The 16960-nt window shown below is 35.5% G+C and overlaps 1 protein-coding gene across 3 annotated transcripts in view; it reads left to right on the forward strand.

The window, feature by feature from the left end:
• Positions 1 to 16206, forward strand: part of PARN (poly(A)-specific ribonuclease) — a 61572-nt gene extending 45366 nt beyond the window's left edge. For all 3 annotated transcript variants that reach the window (XM_049791043.1, XM_049791045.1, XM_049791046.1), the window contains 3 exons: positions 5941 to 6130; positions 12847 to 13040; positions 15280 to 16206. In XM_049791043.1, coding sequence (XP_049647000.1) covers positions 5941 to 6130; positions 12847 to 13040; positions 15280 to 15332 — 437 coding nt within the window. In that variant the 3' untranslated portion in view covers positions 15333 to 16206. The remainder of the gene's footprint in view (positions 1 to 5940; positions 6131 to 12846; positions 13041 to 15279) is intronic.
• Positions 16207 to 16960: the final 754 nt, after the last annotated feature.

The following is a 16960-nucleotide window of genomic DNA, read 5'->3' on the forward strand; positions in this document are numbered from 1 at the left end:
ATAAATTCCCTTGGGGAAGGGGAGGAAACGGGCATGTTAAATAATTGAAAACCTGTTGAAGCATACATATTTTATGACTGAATGCTACAACTGGTACTAAGACTTGAGACTTCCTAATAGTTACATTGAAGCTGCTTTCTTTATCACTGAATAAAATACAGAATAAATCATTCTGCTGATCTCTGAGACAGTCAACTGTAGTTATACTTCTGGAAGTAGGTTGACTAAGTAAATACTTTGTAACTTCTTCAGGGCTTTTGAATTTTTCTAAGTGATGCTGGGATCCAAAATTACACTGCATTATATTTTCAAACAATTACGCATCAACTTCCACATAGTTAGATGTTTTTATTAGTAAAAGAAATTGTAAGTGAATTTTAATTATCTCCTGACCTCAGAGCAAACTAAGACCTTCCCTTCAAGATGCTTCAGTGCAGCATGATCCTAGAGGATCCTTTACGAGATCCTGATATTTTGCTTTACTTAATTCTCAGATTTATTATTATTTTTTTTTTAAATAAATTGCAGGGAGGGTTTTTCTTCTATTTAACCTTCCTTGAGGACAAGGACCTTGAGAAGCACACTGATGAAGTGTTACTTCATTCAGCAATGCTGGGCAAGTCTGCTGTAGTTACCTTGGCATGTGCAAGAGGGTTTCAATGCAGCAGCGCAGCTATTACGGAAAATGGAAAGAAAGCAGTCAGGCTTTCTCTAGCTGAATTAGCAGTTATTTTTGACTCCCTTCAGTCACAATTGAAATATTTGTTTATCTCTATTAGAAATAGACCTGTGCAGGATACTTCTGTTTAAAGTAGAGAAAACTATTTTCAGGATAAGGTTTCATTTCAATAAAAGCTTTAGCAAAGGGTATGCTGAATACACCCAACGCAACAAAATAGCTGCCTTGCTAGTGTGGGTTGATGACCAAGGCTTTAAAGAATCCTGTCTGTCATATGTAGGTGTCTTACCCTGGTAAATTAATGAGGCCTTAAATCAATTTTGACAGTAACAGTGTTAGATGGGTTTACTTTCCTAAAACCCCACTGTGCTGTTCAGTGATGGGTGATGAGTTGGTGTGAGCATTCCAGATAAAAAGAATTTTAAAAAACCCGAACAAAACCAAATCAACCACCACCACACACACACACACACCCTGCCCCCCCTAACACTTTAAAAGCAGGATTTAAGGAAACATGCAGATTTCTCTGTTGAAATACAATTGAATTGGAATCCTTCTGACCTGCTAACTGTCAAAAGTAACCCAGTTTAACTAACTTATTTTGTAACCAGACTTGAGAAAATGGTCTAATCTACTACGTTTAGTTGGTTTTTGAAATTACTCTTTCGTCAGGACTAAAGAGTAACATATTACATAGGGCAGTTATTCCCAAGATCCTTCTTTCCTGCTAAAGAAACATACTTGTTTTGTAGTCTTCTGGATTCTTCTACATGCTTGTGAAATTTTGAAAATCACTGAATAGTACAATTAAGTAGTCAGCTAGTTTAGAACTTTATTCAATGTATGTACTGGGAGAGAAGAGAGCACAAAGATTGTGAGATTGAATCCACGCTGTATTTCTGTATTTGAACGAGAGCCATTCATAATTAACTCTGGGGTACTACATAGACTTAATACAGATGAAGAAACACTAAGAAAGAAAACGTACAACAGTAATTTATTGGTATGAGTCAGTATAGCCTGCCTCCTTCCTAATCCTAAAGATTGCTCATAGTTTTAAAAAACTGTTCATTTAGTTTGGTGGGAGAGGGAAAGGTGTCCTGGTGCTCTCCTTGCTCTTTACAATGTTCTTTATTTTGGCCTTCAAACCAGACTATTTTAAGAAAAAAAAATAATGGTAACGGAATAAATTTTTAACATATGTTTTTGTTTGATTGTTTGGGGTGTGCTGGTCCTTCTGGAGGTAGACTGAGGTTTCATTTCACCAAGATTTTTTGTAGTACTACATAGTCCAGCCCCATTGCCAGCTCTGATTCCTTGTTTTAGGCATGGGATGGCCAAGGAACTAGTGAATGGGAACTGATTAGTTTACATGTTTAGATGGAGCAAAGAGGCTGTGATTGGACCAAGTTTGAAAATAAACTAGATTGACACTGAAGAAAAATGCATTTGACAAGGATTACCCTGCCTGAAAAAAAAAAAAAAGTGGGATAAAGAACCAGAAATCGATAATGGCACATAACTTGGTTAAGTTGGGGAAAATTGGTGCCTAATGGTAACATAGACAATTTAAAAAAAGGAGGTAGGAGAACTGCCTTGCCAGACAAAATAGGGAACAATGAGTTTAATATTGAAGAAGGTTTAGAGTTATGATAGGTTGCAGAAAAGACTGAATTGGGAAAAAGACAAATTGGAGAGGGTAGGATAAGAGCAGAAATCAGCAGAAATGTTGGCTAGTGAGAATTCTGTCAAGTTCATCCATCTCTTTCTGAGAGAAGCCAACAGAGAGTGTGCCCAATGCTGCTTATATTGCGTCAACACTAGCAACTATCACTAACTTTCATAATTCTAGTGGGAGAGGCTGGAGAAGTGCATTTAAAATTTCTGGTCCAACTAATTAGTCGTGTGTTTAACAGTGTGATGCCTTGCAGCACAAATTGTCCAGGTATGCTTAAAGGTCTGAAAACTGCATATAGGCTCAAAAAAACCCCATTAATATTGCAATGCCAATTTCACTAATATTTAACATAACATAGGTGAATTATGCTTATGTATTGGTAAAGTCCATGGCCATGTGATCACATACTTTTGGATTTATGGCTTCTCTGCAAATATGTTAATATATTTGCTGTGTAGGAACTCAACCCTGATTGAATGCACCGTGTAGCGGACAGTTTAATTAGGTTAATTTAAAAGATGCTCTCTAATTTGGGATCTTGAGTCTTCTGCTTTCTGTTTATAAAATAGGCACATAGCACTGCTGTTTCAGCTTACGAGCTTTACTTTGAAACACTGGACAATGCCATGATGAAAAATGTGCACATGCAAACTTCTGATTTTTTTTTTTTTAGATGCAGCATGAATAGTCCTAGATGTCAATAAATAAGGCTGTGGAACCATACAATGAATAGTGAGCATAAACCAAAATACTGAATTAGCTACTCACTAATTGAACACTGTCAATCCAACTGAGGCAGCAGTCCCATGTTTTAGGTAGAACATGATTGGACAAGATAAATGCAGCATCTATACAGAGGTCACTTTAAGGCTTCACGGGTGAATTTTTACTTTAGTATTTAATAAACTTGAGTGTTTAGTATTGCAGCCTTAATCTCAGCAGTTCTGTGTATTTATTTTATTTATGTATTTTGGATTTTTTACCTACACAGTTCACTTTCATATTTGTCTATTTATTTAAGAGGCTTAATATTGTAAGTGGCCATCTGTCAGCATTTTGCTGTGCATAAGATCAAGGACTTGGTGAAAGAGTATCTTTGTACACATTCCTCTTGGATCACTCAACGACAGTCAGCCTGTTTAGTAGCTTGCCTAATAACTGGAGAAGATGACATCCTCTAGAAATGCTTTTCCTAAAATAATGTGCAATTACTGTTATTCTACTATGAGACAGAAGCTTAACTTTACAGCTGCAACTAGTGTAATGAAATTCAGCCATGTAGTGTTGGTTACTAGGTCAGGTTTCTCACAGAATGATTTACCTTTTCTCTTATGATTATAAATAAATAAGTAAATAAACCACTTAAGTTCTCTTTAGTTTGTTAGAATTCACAAAGCATTCTAGCAATTAATTTCTTTTGTTGGCAATGCAGAGCGATGTAACTGTATTTGCTTTGTTTGGCAATATGGACAGCATTCATCAAAAAAGCATCAGCGAAAATGCATTTTAAACTTTTACAGGGAGCTGTTCTTCAGTTCAAGACCATGCAAGATTGATTTATGTGTGTGACTCCTTAGACTTCTCCATATGCCTTCATTTCAGTTGTTCAATGCATAAAGCAATATATTCAGCATGTAATTCTTTATGTTATATATACATAAATATGTTTATGCATATATTTGTGTGTGTATCTGTAATATGGGTTGCTATAAAATACAGGCCTTATTTCAAGAAAGCAGAGTTGTCTTTGTTCAAAAATATTGACTCATACACAGATTTATTTTAAAATTGTCTTTAGGCTGCATAAGGATTTTTTTTTATTTTTTTTTTTTTTCCTTAAATAGAGATCGTGTTTGTCAGGGAGTTAAATGTAAGAGCCATAACTTTGGCTCTTAGTTTATAGCAAAACAAATAATGTGAAATGGTTATTGTGATTTAACAAATCACTATTTATCAGATGATCCATGGTAACTGTGTGCTTGATTTTAGCAAGTAAAAACATGCTTGAGTTTAACTAAACAAATTTTACCCTGAGGAATGTCAGCTGGCATGCAGTAACTCCAGTGAGCGTTATTAATTCATTCATGATGCCTGTACCATACCTTCATGGGCAATAAATACACTCCTAATTCTTATAAACAGATCCTGTAACTGCACAGTTCAACACAAATACAAGGGGTGTGAAAGGAGGTATGCATAACATCTCTTTGGTTAGTGCAACAATCTCATGAGGCTATTAATCATAATTGCTGGTATCTATTCTTGGGATTAAAATTACATATACAATGCTGTTGCCCAGTTTTGTGTGCGTTTGAAAGACTTTGCAGCAGCATCTATATGCCATGACTGGTATTATAGGTAATTCATTTCACAGTAGCATAGCCAATATGCAGAATAGATGATCTATTCTGAAAGGGGGGAAAAAACCCAAATCCGCCCATCTTCTTCACCTTTTCTGAATTGTGATGTTGGCACTTGCTATTTCTAGTGCTTGGGCTAGAGGAATACAGAATACCTGTATTCAAGATGACAACACTTCAACTAGAATCAGAAAGTTGGATACACATCTGCAATTTCTACAAAAAGATTGGAAGTACATAATAAAATCAGAATTTTCTCTCCACTACAATTATGGTATTTTAAAATGTGCAGACCAAGTATATGAAAAACAATCTGGGTGTTTTGTTTTGTTTTATATTTAAACTGGTTTACTGGTTGGTTTACAGTACTTTCTTTCAGTGAGTTAGGCTGAAAACAGCAGAGGACACCAGTTAACAGTCAGTTTAATTTGCTGATTCATCTGTTACAGTGATGGCTTCAGGCCAGAGCTTGGCTTGCAGACTAAAGGCTGAGAGCTGTGAAGATGCTAGGACTTGAAGGAATGTTGGTAAATTGTTGCTGAGTGAAGGCAGTGAAAGTTTTTTTATTATTATTTTTTAAGTGTTTCTAATTTTGCACTGACAGAAATCCTTCTATCTTGAACTCGCAGTCTTTTTTAGTTAAATGGAGACCAAACATTAGAAAGATGCAGGGATGGAACAGCTGGATATTAGTGAAGTTCTGCTTCCACAGATATCTTGTGCAACCAAAAATGCAGCTCAAATAAGCTTATGTTTCACAGCAATCAAACAGAGTTTTGGCAAAGGCTTTGCAAATGTCGTCTTTTCCTGGCAGACTTGCAAAATAAACCTGCTGGGTTAAGTAATGAGACTAAAAGGGAAAAAATCCAGGAAACCTTTTCTTGCCAACAAGCAATCTGGAAGAGGGTTATGGCTGAAGAATTGATGGTTTCTAATTTAAAAGAAAAGTCTTAAGTAGATGTAACCCTTTTTGTATGAAGTCTGAGAAGAGTTTTTAATATCTAATTCAAACATACCATGCAAATTTAGGAGAGTATGGCATTTTCTTTTTTTTTTTTCTTTTTTTAATTGTAATACTAATGTAACAGTGGAACTAGAATTTGTTTATATGAACAGAACAAACAGCTCACTGCCTTATGCTTTCCAAAATAAGTTATTTCAGGGAGAGGGCATGCTGTCATTTAACAGTGTTTTGTATATAACATAACTCTTCTTCCCCATAGCTGTAAACACCAGCAGGTATGCTGAAAGTTATAGGATCCAGACATATGCCGAGTATGTTGAGAAAAAACATGAAGAAAAACAGGCAAAGAGAAAATGTACAGAAGATAGTTGGAAGGAGATGGAGAGAAAGCGGTTAAAAACTCAATGCACACCTTACGTTTCCCAGAGTCGATACTACTGTGTTAACAGGTGAGACTTTTCCTGCATTCCCAACTTTTGTATTTTTACTGCATTTTTATTAGAAGTCTAGCAATTTTCAGGTAGTTGTGAAGCAGTAGGTGACTTTTTTTTTCTGTACATATTTCTTTGCATGTAAGTCAGTAGTGGTACATCAGCTGTCACAAGATTGTAGGTAAAGAAGCAGAGGGAATTTCATCACAAACATGATTAGACAAATTTCTAAAATATTGAGATCTTGAGGGCAGGTCAAATCACAGCTTCTGAGCTTGATGTAGTAGTACCATTTCTTACAACGAAAATAAAAGAATTATTTTCTTTATTATTTGAAACCTCTGAATGGCTTGTGTCATCTGGAAACTTAGTGGTCTTTTTATACCCTTGTAAAGGCCGTCTTGGTTTTTGGATGACGTCCTGTGGTGATAATACTGCCACAGAGAAGGGTATAAATTACAATCTTGAGCAGTCCTGATGAAGTCATCCTTATGCTTCAGAAACAACAAGGCAAATGACGCTACTTGCATTGCTTTAAGCTTTTAGAGTAAAACTTGAAAAGCATTTTAGTTCATTATTTAAGTACAAAATTAAGTCAGGAGATGCCAGTTTTGATTCTGGTACAGTATGTTGCTGTGTGTATTTCTTGTTCCATTTTTACCCTCTTGTGTTAATGACAGGTTTTGGATAGGATGGTAACAGGAGGCTTCTTTCTCAGTCATCTGTATAGCTGTAAATGGGAAGGGTCTTTTAGTGTTAATATAACTGTAAAATTAATCAAGTTATTGTTGTCCCCCATCCCCCCCCCCCCATCAATTCTCTATAAAAATAAGTTTCAGTGGAGTGCATAAGTTATATTTCTGTAAGGTGGTGTTTTGGGGTTTTTGTTGTTTGTTTGTTTTGGGGTTTGGGAGGGCTTGTTTTGTTTCATTTTTTCCTGGATAGACAGACCAAATGAGATGGTCGTAAAACCAACACTGAGGTCTTTCTGCTTTATCTTTCTTGGGAATGCTATGATAAGTCTAGCTCTCATTATATCTTCCTGTAAATGTTATCTGTCATGTAACAAATATAATAAACTTACTCTGTTCTTCTCACTTACATGAGCTTCTGATTTGCCTGCTTTGCAAAACTAAATACAGGTGTGCATTTTGGCTAGCTGTCAAATGTTCATGGCTTTTGTCATGGTGGGAATTCTGAATGTGTTAGAGACATGTTTGATCCCTAAAAACCATATGGAGGACCCTGGTGATAAAATCTGTATCAAATGAAGTTAGTCTAATTGAGCTATTGTACTTCGGAAAACTTGGGAGTGCATGCTGTGAAGAGATGAGGAGCTCTAAAAATTGTCCTGGCTAACATTTAGTTCTATAATTAAGTCTGTATTAAAAAGAAATACTAAGTTCTAGTTTTATTTCTACTAGAGGAAGTATCTCTTCTCAGTGAACATTCTTTTTTGGGTGTCTCTCAGATTCTAGACAGATGGTAAGAGTGGCAGCTTATGGTTTGAACCATAGACAACCTACTCTTTTAATATATACTTTGGAAGACAGTAAGTGCGGAAAGCTGATTTGTTGTTGTCTCACAAAGAAGTTTGAGGACTACTGCAAATGTATAATTTGGAAAATTGCTGAACAAAATTTTCAGTGAATTCTTTCCTTATAATTATGATATACGGCAATGACTTGTATGCCTAATCACTTAATCTCATTGAAAAATTTTAATCTATTTCTTCTAGTATTGTAAAATTCTGCAAGGAGCAGCCTTGGTTTTAGATGATCAACACTTTGATAGCCTTGGATAGCAGCCTTTATTTTGTTGATAGACCTTCTTTTGTAATTGATGTTAAATGAATTTTTGTTCTCTCATTATTCTATGAATAAAGTGATTTGGTTCTGTCTCAAATTCCCTTTCATGCAGGTCTTTTGATATGTTTTTCTTTATTTTATTTTTGTTACTAGATAGACTGTGTTCTCTTGTCAGCTAATCTTTTGTAAATGTTTCCTCTGAAGTATAATCTGGTTAGGTATAACATGGAACTGCAAACCTTGTGGTCTTTCAGTTCACTCAAGAGGAACATTTTCCCTGTGTTTGCAGACAAAGATATCTTAAAAATACTTATTTTTTCTTTTAAATATATATAACCATTTTATATAAAATATAATAAATATAATTAAAATATTTATATAAATCAGTCAGGACAAATATATATGTGTGCATGTATATGTGTGTATATTTGTCCAGATTAATTTGAATCATATATAGTTGAGCACTCAATACTGTGATGTATTTAGCAGCTGATCTCTTATAATAGCTTCATGTTACCACATCCTTTATTTATTTATTATTTAATAAGCTTGCTGCATCAGTTTCTGCCAGGGAGCACAGCTGCAGAATAGCTGTTTCTCTCCATGATGACAATATATCCTGGCTACTTTTTCATTCAATAGTGAAGTTGTTGGATATTTCTTGTAAGGAACCTATGTCTTAAATTGACAGATTGATAGGTATGTAACAAAGGTTCTTTAAATCCTGTCTTACTTAAAAAACCGTATTTCCATAGAGGAATTACTCTAGAAAATACAGTATAATAGTATTAATAGCAGTCACAAGGTAAAATCACTTATAATTAATATATACACCTTGCATATAACTTATTACTACTGTTAGGTATCAAAATGGATTTTAATGGGAATATGCCTGATAATTAATGTCAGATGGAGAAGTAGAGGAAAAACTGATGCATTTGACAAATCTTCAAGTGGTTAATAAGATCCCCTTCTCTAAAGCTGTTCTCTATTCAGAACACGCTTTTGAAATGGATGGATTATAGCCTCTTGTGTATTATACGGTACTGGCTATGTTGTGCTTAGCAAATAACTGCCTGCCAGCTCTGCCATGACTGTTAAATGCATGGGTTTAACATCTTTTCCTTAGCAAAACGGTGTTGAACTATAGCATGAAAAATGAAATAGGCTATGTTCTATGTAAAACTAGATATTGTGCTCTACTTGTATTTACTTATTCTAGTTTTCCTGATCATCATCTAGGAACGAGTAAAACAGAATAAGGCCAATGGCAAAAGACTTAAACTAGTATGAAGTACAGGGAAGCGATACGTCATTTTGCCTTAAAAATTTTCTAGCTAAAACCAGGAGTGCTGCATCTCCTGTCAAGTCAGGGTGCTGTTTTTGGCACCACTTCCTTGAACGCCTTTATTTTGCTGAAGATAGTTTTTCTCATTTTTGAAATGTTCAAGTATTTCTTCTGATGATTCTTTTGTTTTTTATAGAAATGGTTGTTTATAGTGGTTTATTACTAAATAAAGGATAAGAATTGGGTTATAAATACTGCAAGCAAATTCGTATAGTATTCCAGTTTTCTAGTGTTATTTGAGGTGATTTCATCTGCTCTTAAGCTGATATGACTGATTTTTATGATGGGTCAGTAACTACTCCTCCTCCCCCCCCCCCCCCCCCCCCCCAATGTTATCAAAGTACACAAGGTTTATGCTTTCATTTAAATAAAATTTACTTGAAGTCGGAGGTCTCTATATATCCAGGCCAATTCAAGATGCTGTGTTGTGTTGGAAGTAAGTGATCCTTTTAAAAGTAGGACATGCTTTTCCAAAACAGAAAATGTTTAGTGCTACATGTTCATAATTACTTTCCCACCTTCCCCCCCCCTCCCCCCTTGCTGATTCTATCAAAATAATTACCATAGTACTAGTTGGGTTGCTGCTATTTAGTAGCTGAAACAACATTTCGAAGTTCATGGGCAGTTTAATCAGGTGGAGTCCCTGCTCTTTCTGGAAGTAGAGTGATCTATAAGTCCTGTTGATTCAGCAAAAATTGTGTTTAGTAATACTGTATTCTTTTTTGATTAGGATTGTACTTAATAGGAATAGAATTTGAGAATAAAATCTAGATTTTTCTGTTTCTACCACCTTCTTCCAGTGGCATTCATCCTTGTCAGGTGTGCCTGTGGGCTGGCATTAAAATAGATCAACAGAAGGGAGAGGTTGGGGAAGAAGGACTAGTGGAAACTGCTGTCATTGAAGAGGCTTGGAACCCTACCTACCATCATCACTGACTGGTGCGAGAGCTATATTGTGCTCACTAAGTAGATTTGCCAACTGGCAACGTATGATAGGCTTTTCTTGTGGTGGGGTGTTTTGGGTGTCCCCCCACCCCACCCCACCCCCCCCTGAAAAAAAACCACAAACCCACCCCCAAAAACCACAACCCCAACCTTGGCTAGTAATTTTATTTAAAAAATGAGAACAATCTCCATTTCAATATACAAAAGAAATTTCAGAACATCTTTAAATATATTCTTTTTAAAAAAAAATTTTCACCGGATTAACTGTTGTACATGTGTGTTTGGAAACTTAAGTGCTGCATTTGTTAATGGGTGTTGTAAGTCTGTGTCTCTAAACGGTTCAGGTATCCAAACAGTTGAGGATCCTAAAAAATGTATCTCAATTGTACACTTACTGATAGCTATTAGTTTGTTCAGTTCTTCCACTTTTAGTTGTTTCTCAACAGAGTAAGGAAATTGAGACAGAAATATGGATATATTCCAAAATAGCTGGTATAATTAGAAAACCGAACTTTGCTCTGAGTAGTGCTTTAACTTGTATATATACAACCATACTGATTTGCTCTTATTACTAAGTGAATAAATAATGTTGCTGTAGTCCTTGAATCTTCTTTTAGGTTAAAGAAGAATAAGATACAAAAAAAACAACTCTTGGTCATCTAGAAGCCATGCTGTCAATGAATGAATGTAGAATAAAATTAATATTTTGGGAGAAAGCAAGAAGTCAACAGTTGTTGATTATAAAATATATATATTTTGGATCTTGTGCTGCTGATTTTTTTGATGGTTTTTTTTTTCCTCTTAAGGTATCTGCCGCAAGAACATAAGGCCTAAAATAAATTTTTATTTTGTACTTTGGTACAAACCTAAATGTGCACTGAAGGTCGAGAACTCGTTTATCTTTATTTGCAATAACTTCTCAAGAGTTTAAGTTGTAACAAATTAAATTCAGCCGTAAGACCTTTCAAAAAGGGTGCCTCTTCCTACAGTGAGTGCAAGTTCCCTTCTAAGAGCCAAGTGCTCATATTATGTCTAAGAAATCCTGGGATCGTAATTTATGGTTCCTGAATTGTTCTTCCTCAAGTGTTTTTCAGAGTACCTTCCCCAAAAGTAGATTTCTTACACACTTTTCTAAACAGCATTTTTTTAAAAAAAAGATATGTGGTAGTTTTTCATTTTCTAAATGCTCTTTTGTCACTAGACTTTTTTTCTTTCCAAATGTAGTTTTTGCCTGTTTTACAATATTGAAGTGTGTATGTAGGATAAACAGTTCTATCCAGCTTTTTGGCTTGCGTTTTTCTATTGGTGGGAGTTGCGGTGTGACTCGAAATCATGATTTCTAAGAAATCGTGCAAGAAGGTCTTCTGTGTGTGAATGTTTGGAGAAAAAGCTAGTTATTCATCAAAGTAAATGGAGTTTGTGCTCCTAAAGTGGAAGTAAGAGCATGAGGCGCAATCATATGTTTCATGTTTGTTTATTGCCTTTGGACATCCCAGAAAGAATCTGTTTTAAATTGCAAAATGTTCAGCTGAAAAAAGTTCCATTTCAAAGCCAAAATTATACAGCCAAATTTAACAGTCCTTTAGCTGAAACCTTATTGAAACACCATAATTCCTTGCTATTATTGATTAGGAAGAAAAAATAAAATAGTTTGTAAAGCTTGGTATTAATTTTTATTTAAATAAAAGAATAGAACATAGCTTAGGTGCATACAGCCATTTTGTGTAGTTCTTAATGAAAAACTAAAGGTTTGTGAGTCTAAACCTACCTTTTTTTTAATTGGCTGTTGTAAAAGTGCATTGAAGTAGACATTTAAGTAGCTGATATTCATGTATCTAGAAGTTTGTAATGGGACCTATTTTTTTTATTAGCCCCTTTGCTACTGTATTCTTTCTCATACTCATGTTAATTTGATTTTCATATTGTCATTTGTCTTTCAAGGAAACTTAACAATAGCATTCCAGTTGAATGAAAATCTATGCAGTGTTATTTCAATGTATGCTGAATGAAATGGAGCTCTAAGTTCCTCTTCATGCAGTATTAGTCAGGCTTCATTCAAATACTACCTATGGAATGAGCGTGCAATTTTTTGTGCTTTTTATTTTACCAGCCTGTTGGATGGTAGGACTCTGATTTAAAGTTTATTATATGGAGCTTGATGGTTTTATCTACATTTATATAGTAGAAATGCTTTTAAAACTGCATATAGTTCCAGGAGAGAGGATGAAGTTAGCATCTAGAATCCTTCAATATCAAGATGTGTGTTTGAGGCTTAACAGTTGTGTATAACTTCGTGTCTATTCAGAATGCTTTACAAGAGCTTTCATAACTAAGAGAATAAAAATTAAAACTAAGCAGGGATAGAGAACAGCTTTAATTACATTTGAGCTGAGTGATCTCATCAGAATAGCAGCTAAGCCTGAAACATCTGTAGTATGAAGAATTAATACCTTCATCTACATAAGACTGGATTAGATAGCCAATCTATCTTCCAGATAATGTAATTTCATGGTACACCACTTACTATAGTTTATTCTACTGCCTTCATAAGCATTTAATAGATGTATAACAACTAGTATCTATGTAATAGTTATTCTTGACTTGTTCATAATCATATTTCTTCTACATTTCAGTTTTACAGGTACCAGTACAGTAGGAAAGAGAAGCATGAGTCCCATTCAGGAGGAAACCGGTTCTGATGATATGGAAGAGGGAGAAGGCGAAGATCCAGAATATGATCAGACAGACTCCTGTGCAGAGTCCCTTCCAGATGGTAAGAAGAGAGCCAAAAAGTTCAAAAAGATCAAGACAGAACAAGTTCCAGCAGGTAAGCACAATGTTTGTGCACATGGTTTTCTCCTCTGTTTGGAACTACCCTAGGCCTGAACAGAATTGAAGTTGTTTTCTTGAATGTCTTAACTCAGTGCAAAATAAATTATAACAGTGACTTACACCATTGCGTTCATAGAAATCCAGAAAAGTTATTTAAACTGAAGATTGCATCATACAAAAACTGTAAAAAAAAACAAACCCACCCCCACCCCCCAACACCCCCACCCCCCAACCCAAAAAAAACCCACAAACAAAACCCCACCTGAGACCAACCAAAGGAAGCAGGATGTAGTTGATTTCTTACTTGCTTACTTTCTTCCTTAAAAGAAAGCTCTTTAAATATTTTTAGCTATTCTTAATCCTTTTTTTTATGTGGCTTTCTAGTCAAGGTTATCCAATATGTTTTGCATGTTGTAAGCTAAATTGAAGGAGTTCTGGAAGTAGGATTCTAGAGTAGATTTCCCTGTTATTCCAGTATTTTATCACAAAATGTCACGTTAACTTAATGTGGACATTTTCTCTTAAGCTTGATTGGATGGAGTTGTAGCATACTCGAATGCATGTAGCTTGACCTGTGTCGTGGTTTAACCCCAGCTAGCAATTAGCACCACACAGCTGCTCACTCACTCCTTGCCCACCCCCAGTGGGATGGGGAAGAGAATCAAAAAAAAAAAAGTAAAACTCGTGGGTCGAGATAAGAACAGTTTAATAACTGAAATTAAAAAAAAAAAAAAGTAATGAAAAGGAAGATAACAGAGAGAGTGAAATACAACCCAAGACAGACAAGTGACCAATGCCCAGTCAGTCCCCAAGGAGCAATTGCACACACCTTCCCCCCCCAACTTCCCCCAGTTTATATACTAAGCATGACATCATATGGTATAGAATATCCCTTTGGTCAGTTTGGGTCAGCTATGCTCCCTCCCAGTTTCTTGTGTATCTGCTCACTCGCAGAGCACAGGAAACTAAAAAATCCTTGACTTAGGATAAGAACTACTTAGCAACAACTGAAAACATCAGTGTGTTCTCAACTTTATTCTCATACTAAATCCAAAATACAACACTATACCAGCTACTAGGAAGAAAATTGACTCTACCCCAGCCGAAACCATGAGACCCTGCCAGATGTGTGTCATTAGACAACCTCTGTTGCTTGCAGATGAGTCTAGTTTTAATAAACCTGGCTGCTGCCCTGAAAGCTAATATATGTACCCTTTTAATTAGCACTTTAAGACTATATATCCTGATAATATTGCACTAACATTCTTTATTTACAGTTATTTGTGAGATAAGATATATCTGTAAGTTGAGAAAACAATGGAATTTCTCAGTCTGGTCAGAATATTATTTACCTCTACAATTAAGCCAGAACTTTGACAGTCTACCAGCCTGCCCCTCACCACTCCTCTGGCACACCACTTCCCACAATGCTGGTTTAGGCTGAGTGCAGTCAGACCCAATCAGACTGCTGCTTTATATCCCTTGGTATAAATAACTAGGCTGCAACTCCACTGAAACCCTTTCCTCTCTAGAACATTTCCTGAGCATGTGGTGACTTTCTGAGACAACTCAATGAAGCAGTAAGTGGCCAGACAGGTGGTGATCTACTGGGCCCTTAAATTTATGCAGGCTTTCTGGGTGCTTTGCATTTACGAATCACTTCACTGTGGGTGTTTTTCTCATTAGACTTGGCAAGATAATGATGAAAAGTGAGTGTGTTTAAAATCCTTTCCAAACACTTTGGTCAGGTGGGTCATATTCACCCTTAACAGTTCTTATAGTCTACCACATGCTCTGAGTAAGCCTTTGCTTATTTAAAAGGCTTACTGGACTGTGAGCAGATCATTCATATTTCATGGACTGCTAGTTGTTGGAGCTTGAGGAATTTCACTTTCAGGAGATGCAGATTTTGAAAAGTAGAAGAAATAGTAGGTTTTTGTTGTAAAAGTGTCAAATGGTGGATTTGCCCAAGTGATATTTTTAATCCAATATTTACTATTTAGGTAAGAAACTTGACATTAAACTTTTTTTTTAAAATACCTAATCATAAACAATCTCTTGGTTTCCCTCTGTAAGTATTGACTTGCCAGTAATGTATCTAGGGCCTCAGTCTGGTGGAGAAAATATGTCTTTGTATGCTCTGAAAGAATAAAAATATTCTTGATTTAATTTTTAATCCTTTCAGTGTTTGTATATTGAAGTCTTTAATGTATTGTTCCATGACTGTCTTTTAGGAAGCCTCACAGCTAGTTCCACTGGAATTTTTGAAGTCCCTGAAACATGGTAGGAAACAACTGCCTTAACAAGTGGAATTGATTGAAAGCAGTTGTGAGAATACACCTCTTGGAAGCCATACTTTATTTAAATAAAGTGGTGTTAACAAAGCAGTATGTGTCCTGAAAATCAGTTTAATTATTTTAAACTGTTCACTGAACAATCACTGTCAATTTTACTTGTGCGTATATTAACTAGTATATGAATCATTGTTGATCATGTGAAATCCTTGCTGTCGTAAATGATGTTAGATTTAAGAAGCAAGACTAAATGTATTTTGGCCACCTATTTTGGCATGCTGGCTATGAAATGTACAAAAAGAACTGGCACTCTATGATTTTGTGCTAGGCTATTTCCTGTGCTTGAGGGGAGTTACCACAAATCTCCTAACCTCTAGCTATTTTTTTTCAGGCAATATCAGTATGCTCTCAGCATTCTTGAAACAGGTAGAACTGCAGTTTTGCATTCTGGAAATCTTTTTTAGTTTTCCATTCTCTACCCCCCCACCCCTTGTGCAGCCAGTATTCATCTAAATACCAACTTTATGCATACCTTACCCTTTCAAAAAAGCGTAACTTACAAGTTTCTCAAACATTACTTTCCTGGTGGGAGGTAGTTATTCTTTGTTTTCTCATTTATTGCTGTTTTCACTCTTAAGTCTTGATCTGTTTCTTCCCTCCTTCTTCCCCAACTTGTGGGGTTTTTGTAAAAATGTTTTCTGGTACCTGTGACAAACCTGCTAACTGCACCAGCCCTTTATTTGTTTAAAAAAGGATCTGCATTGGTAGTTTTCAGAAAATGTTTGATATTTAACATTTTTGTATCATGGAAATAAAACCAAAATATGTATTTCCATAAAATGAAAATTAAAGACATTTTCTTAGGAACTGGTTTGGTTTTATTTATTAGCTTCTGAAATGTTTTTAATGAACTCTCCTTTTTTCGTCATAACAATTTTTTTGTCAGCCTGTCATTAGCAGACCCTTTTGGTTCATGGACTACTTTCAAGAAATTTGTGAAATGTAACCAAGAAAAGCAAGCCTGTTGTCATAAGATTTAAATCACTATGCGTTTCCCTTGGCGGGGGGGGGCGCAGGGAGGGGAGAAGAAAGTTCTACAAATCAGTGAGTTCAAAACCATTGCTGTGGAAGAGTGGAATATTAAGAAGGCTTCATCAGATTGTATTTACATTAGAGTGGGAACCACTGTTATTTAAACAATGCAATAACCTGTTTGAAGGTATGCCAAAATTTGTGGGTTTTTAAATGTGAGAGCTATCTTAAACTTGCATTGCAAAGGGAAAAATAATTTAAAGATGTTAAATATGAAATGTTTTATTTCTAACCTTGGAATGATACCAGAAGTAGTGTAATTAAGTTGTTTTTTTAATAGCAGCTGTATCATCACATTCTTATGCTAAAATGTGGGAAAGAAGACAGTGTTATTAGTGATGCTCTGCTCTCAAGGATCCAGAGACTTTTCTTCTCTGAGACTCATGACCTTAGGAGTAAATACTTAAGTCACTTTTATCTTGAGTATCCAAACCTACAAAGAAACTACAAATTTACTTCTCAGAATATATGCAACCCTTAAAAATTGTATAAAATATTCATCTCTTATGGAAGTGATTCAGGTAATTTG

This window comes from Accipiter gentilis, chromosome 33 (genome assembly GCF_929443795.1).
Source record: "Accipiter gentilis chromosome 33, bAccGen1.1, whole genome shotgun sequence".
Classification (NCBI taxonomy): Eukaryota; Metazoa; Chordata; class Aves; order Accipitriformes; family Accipitridae; genus Astur; species Astur gentilis.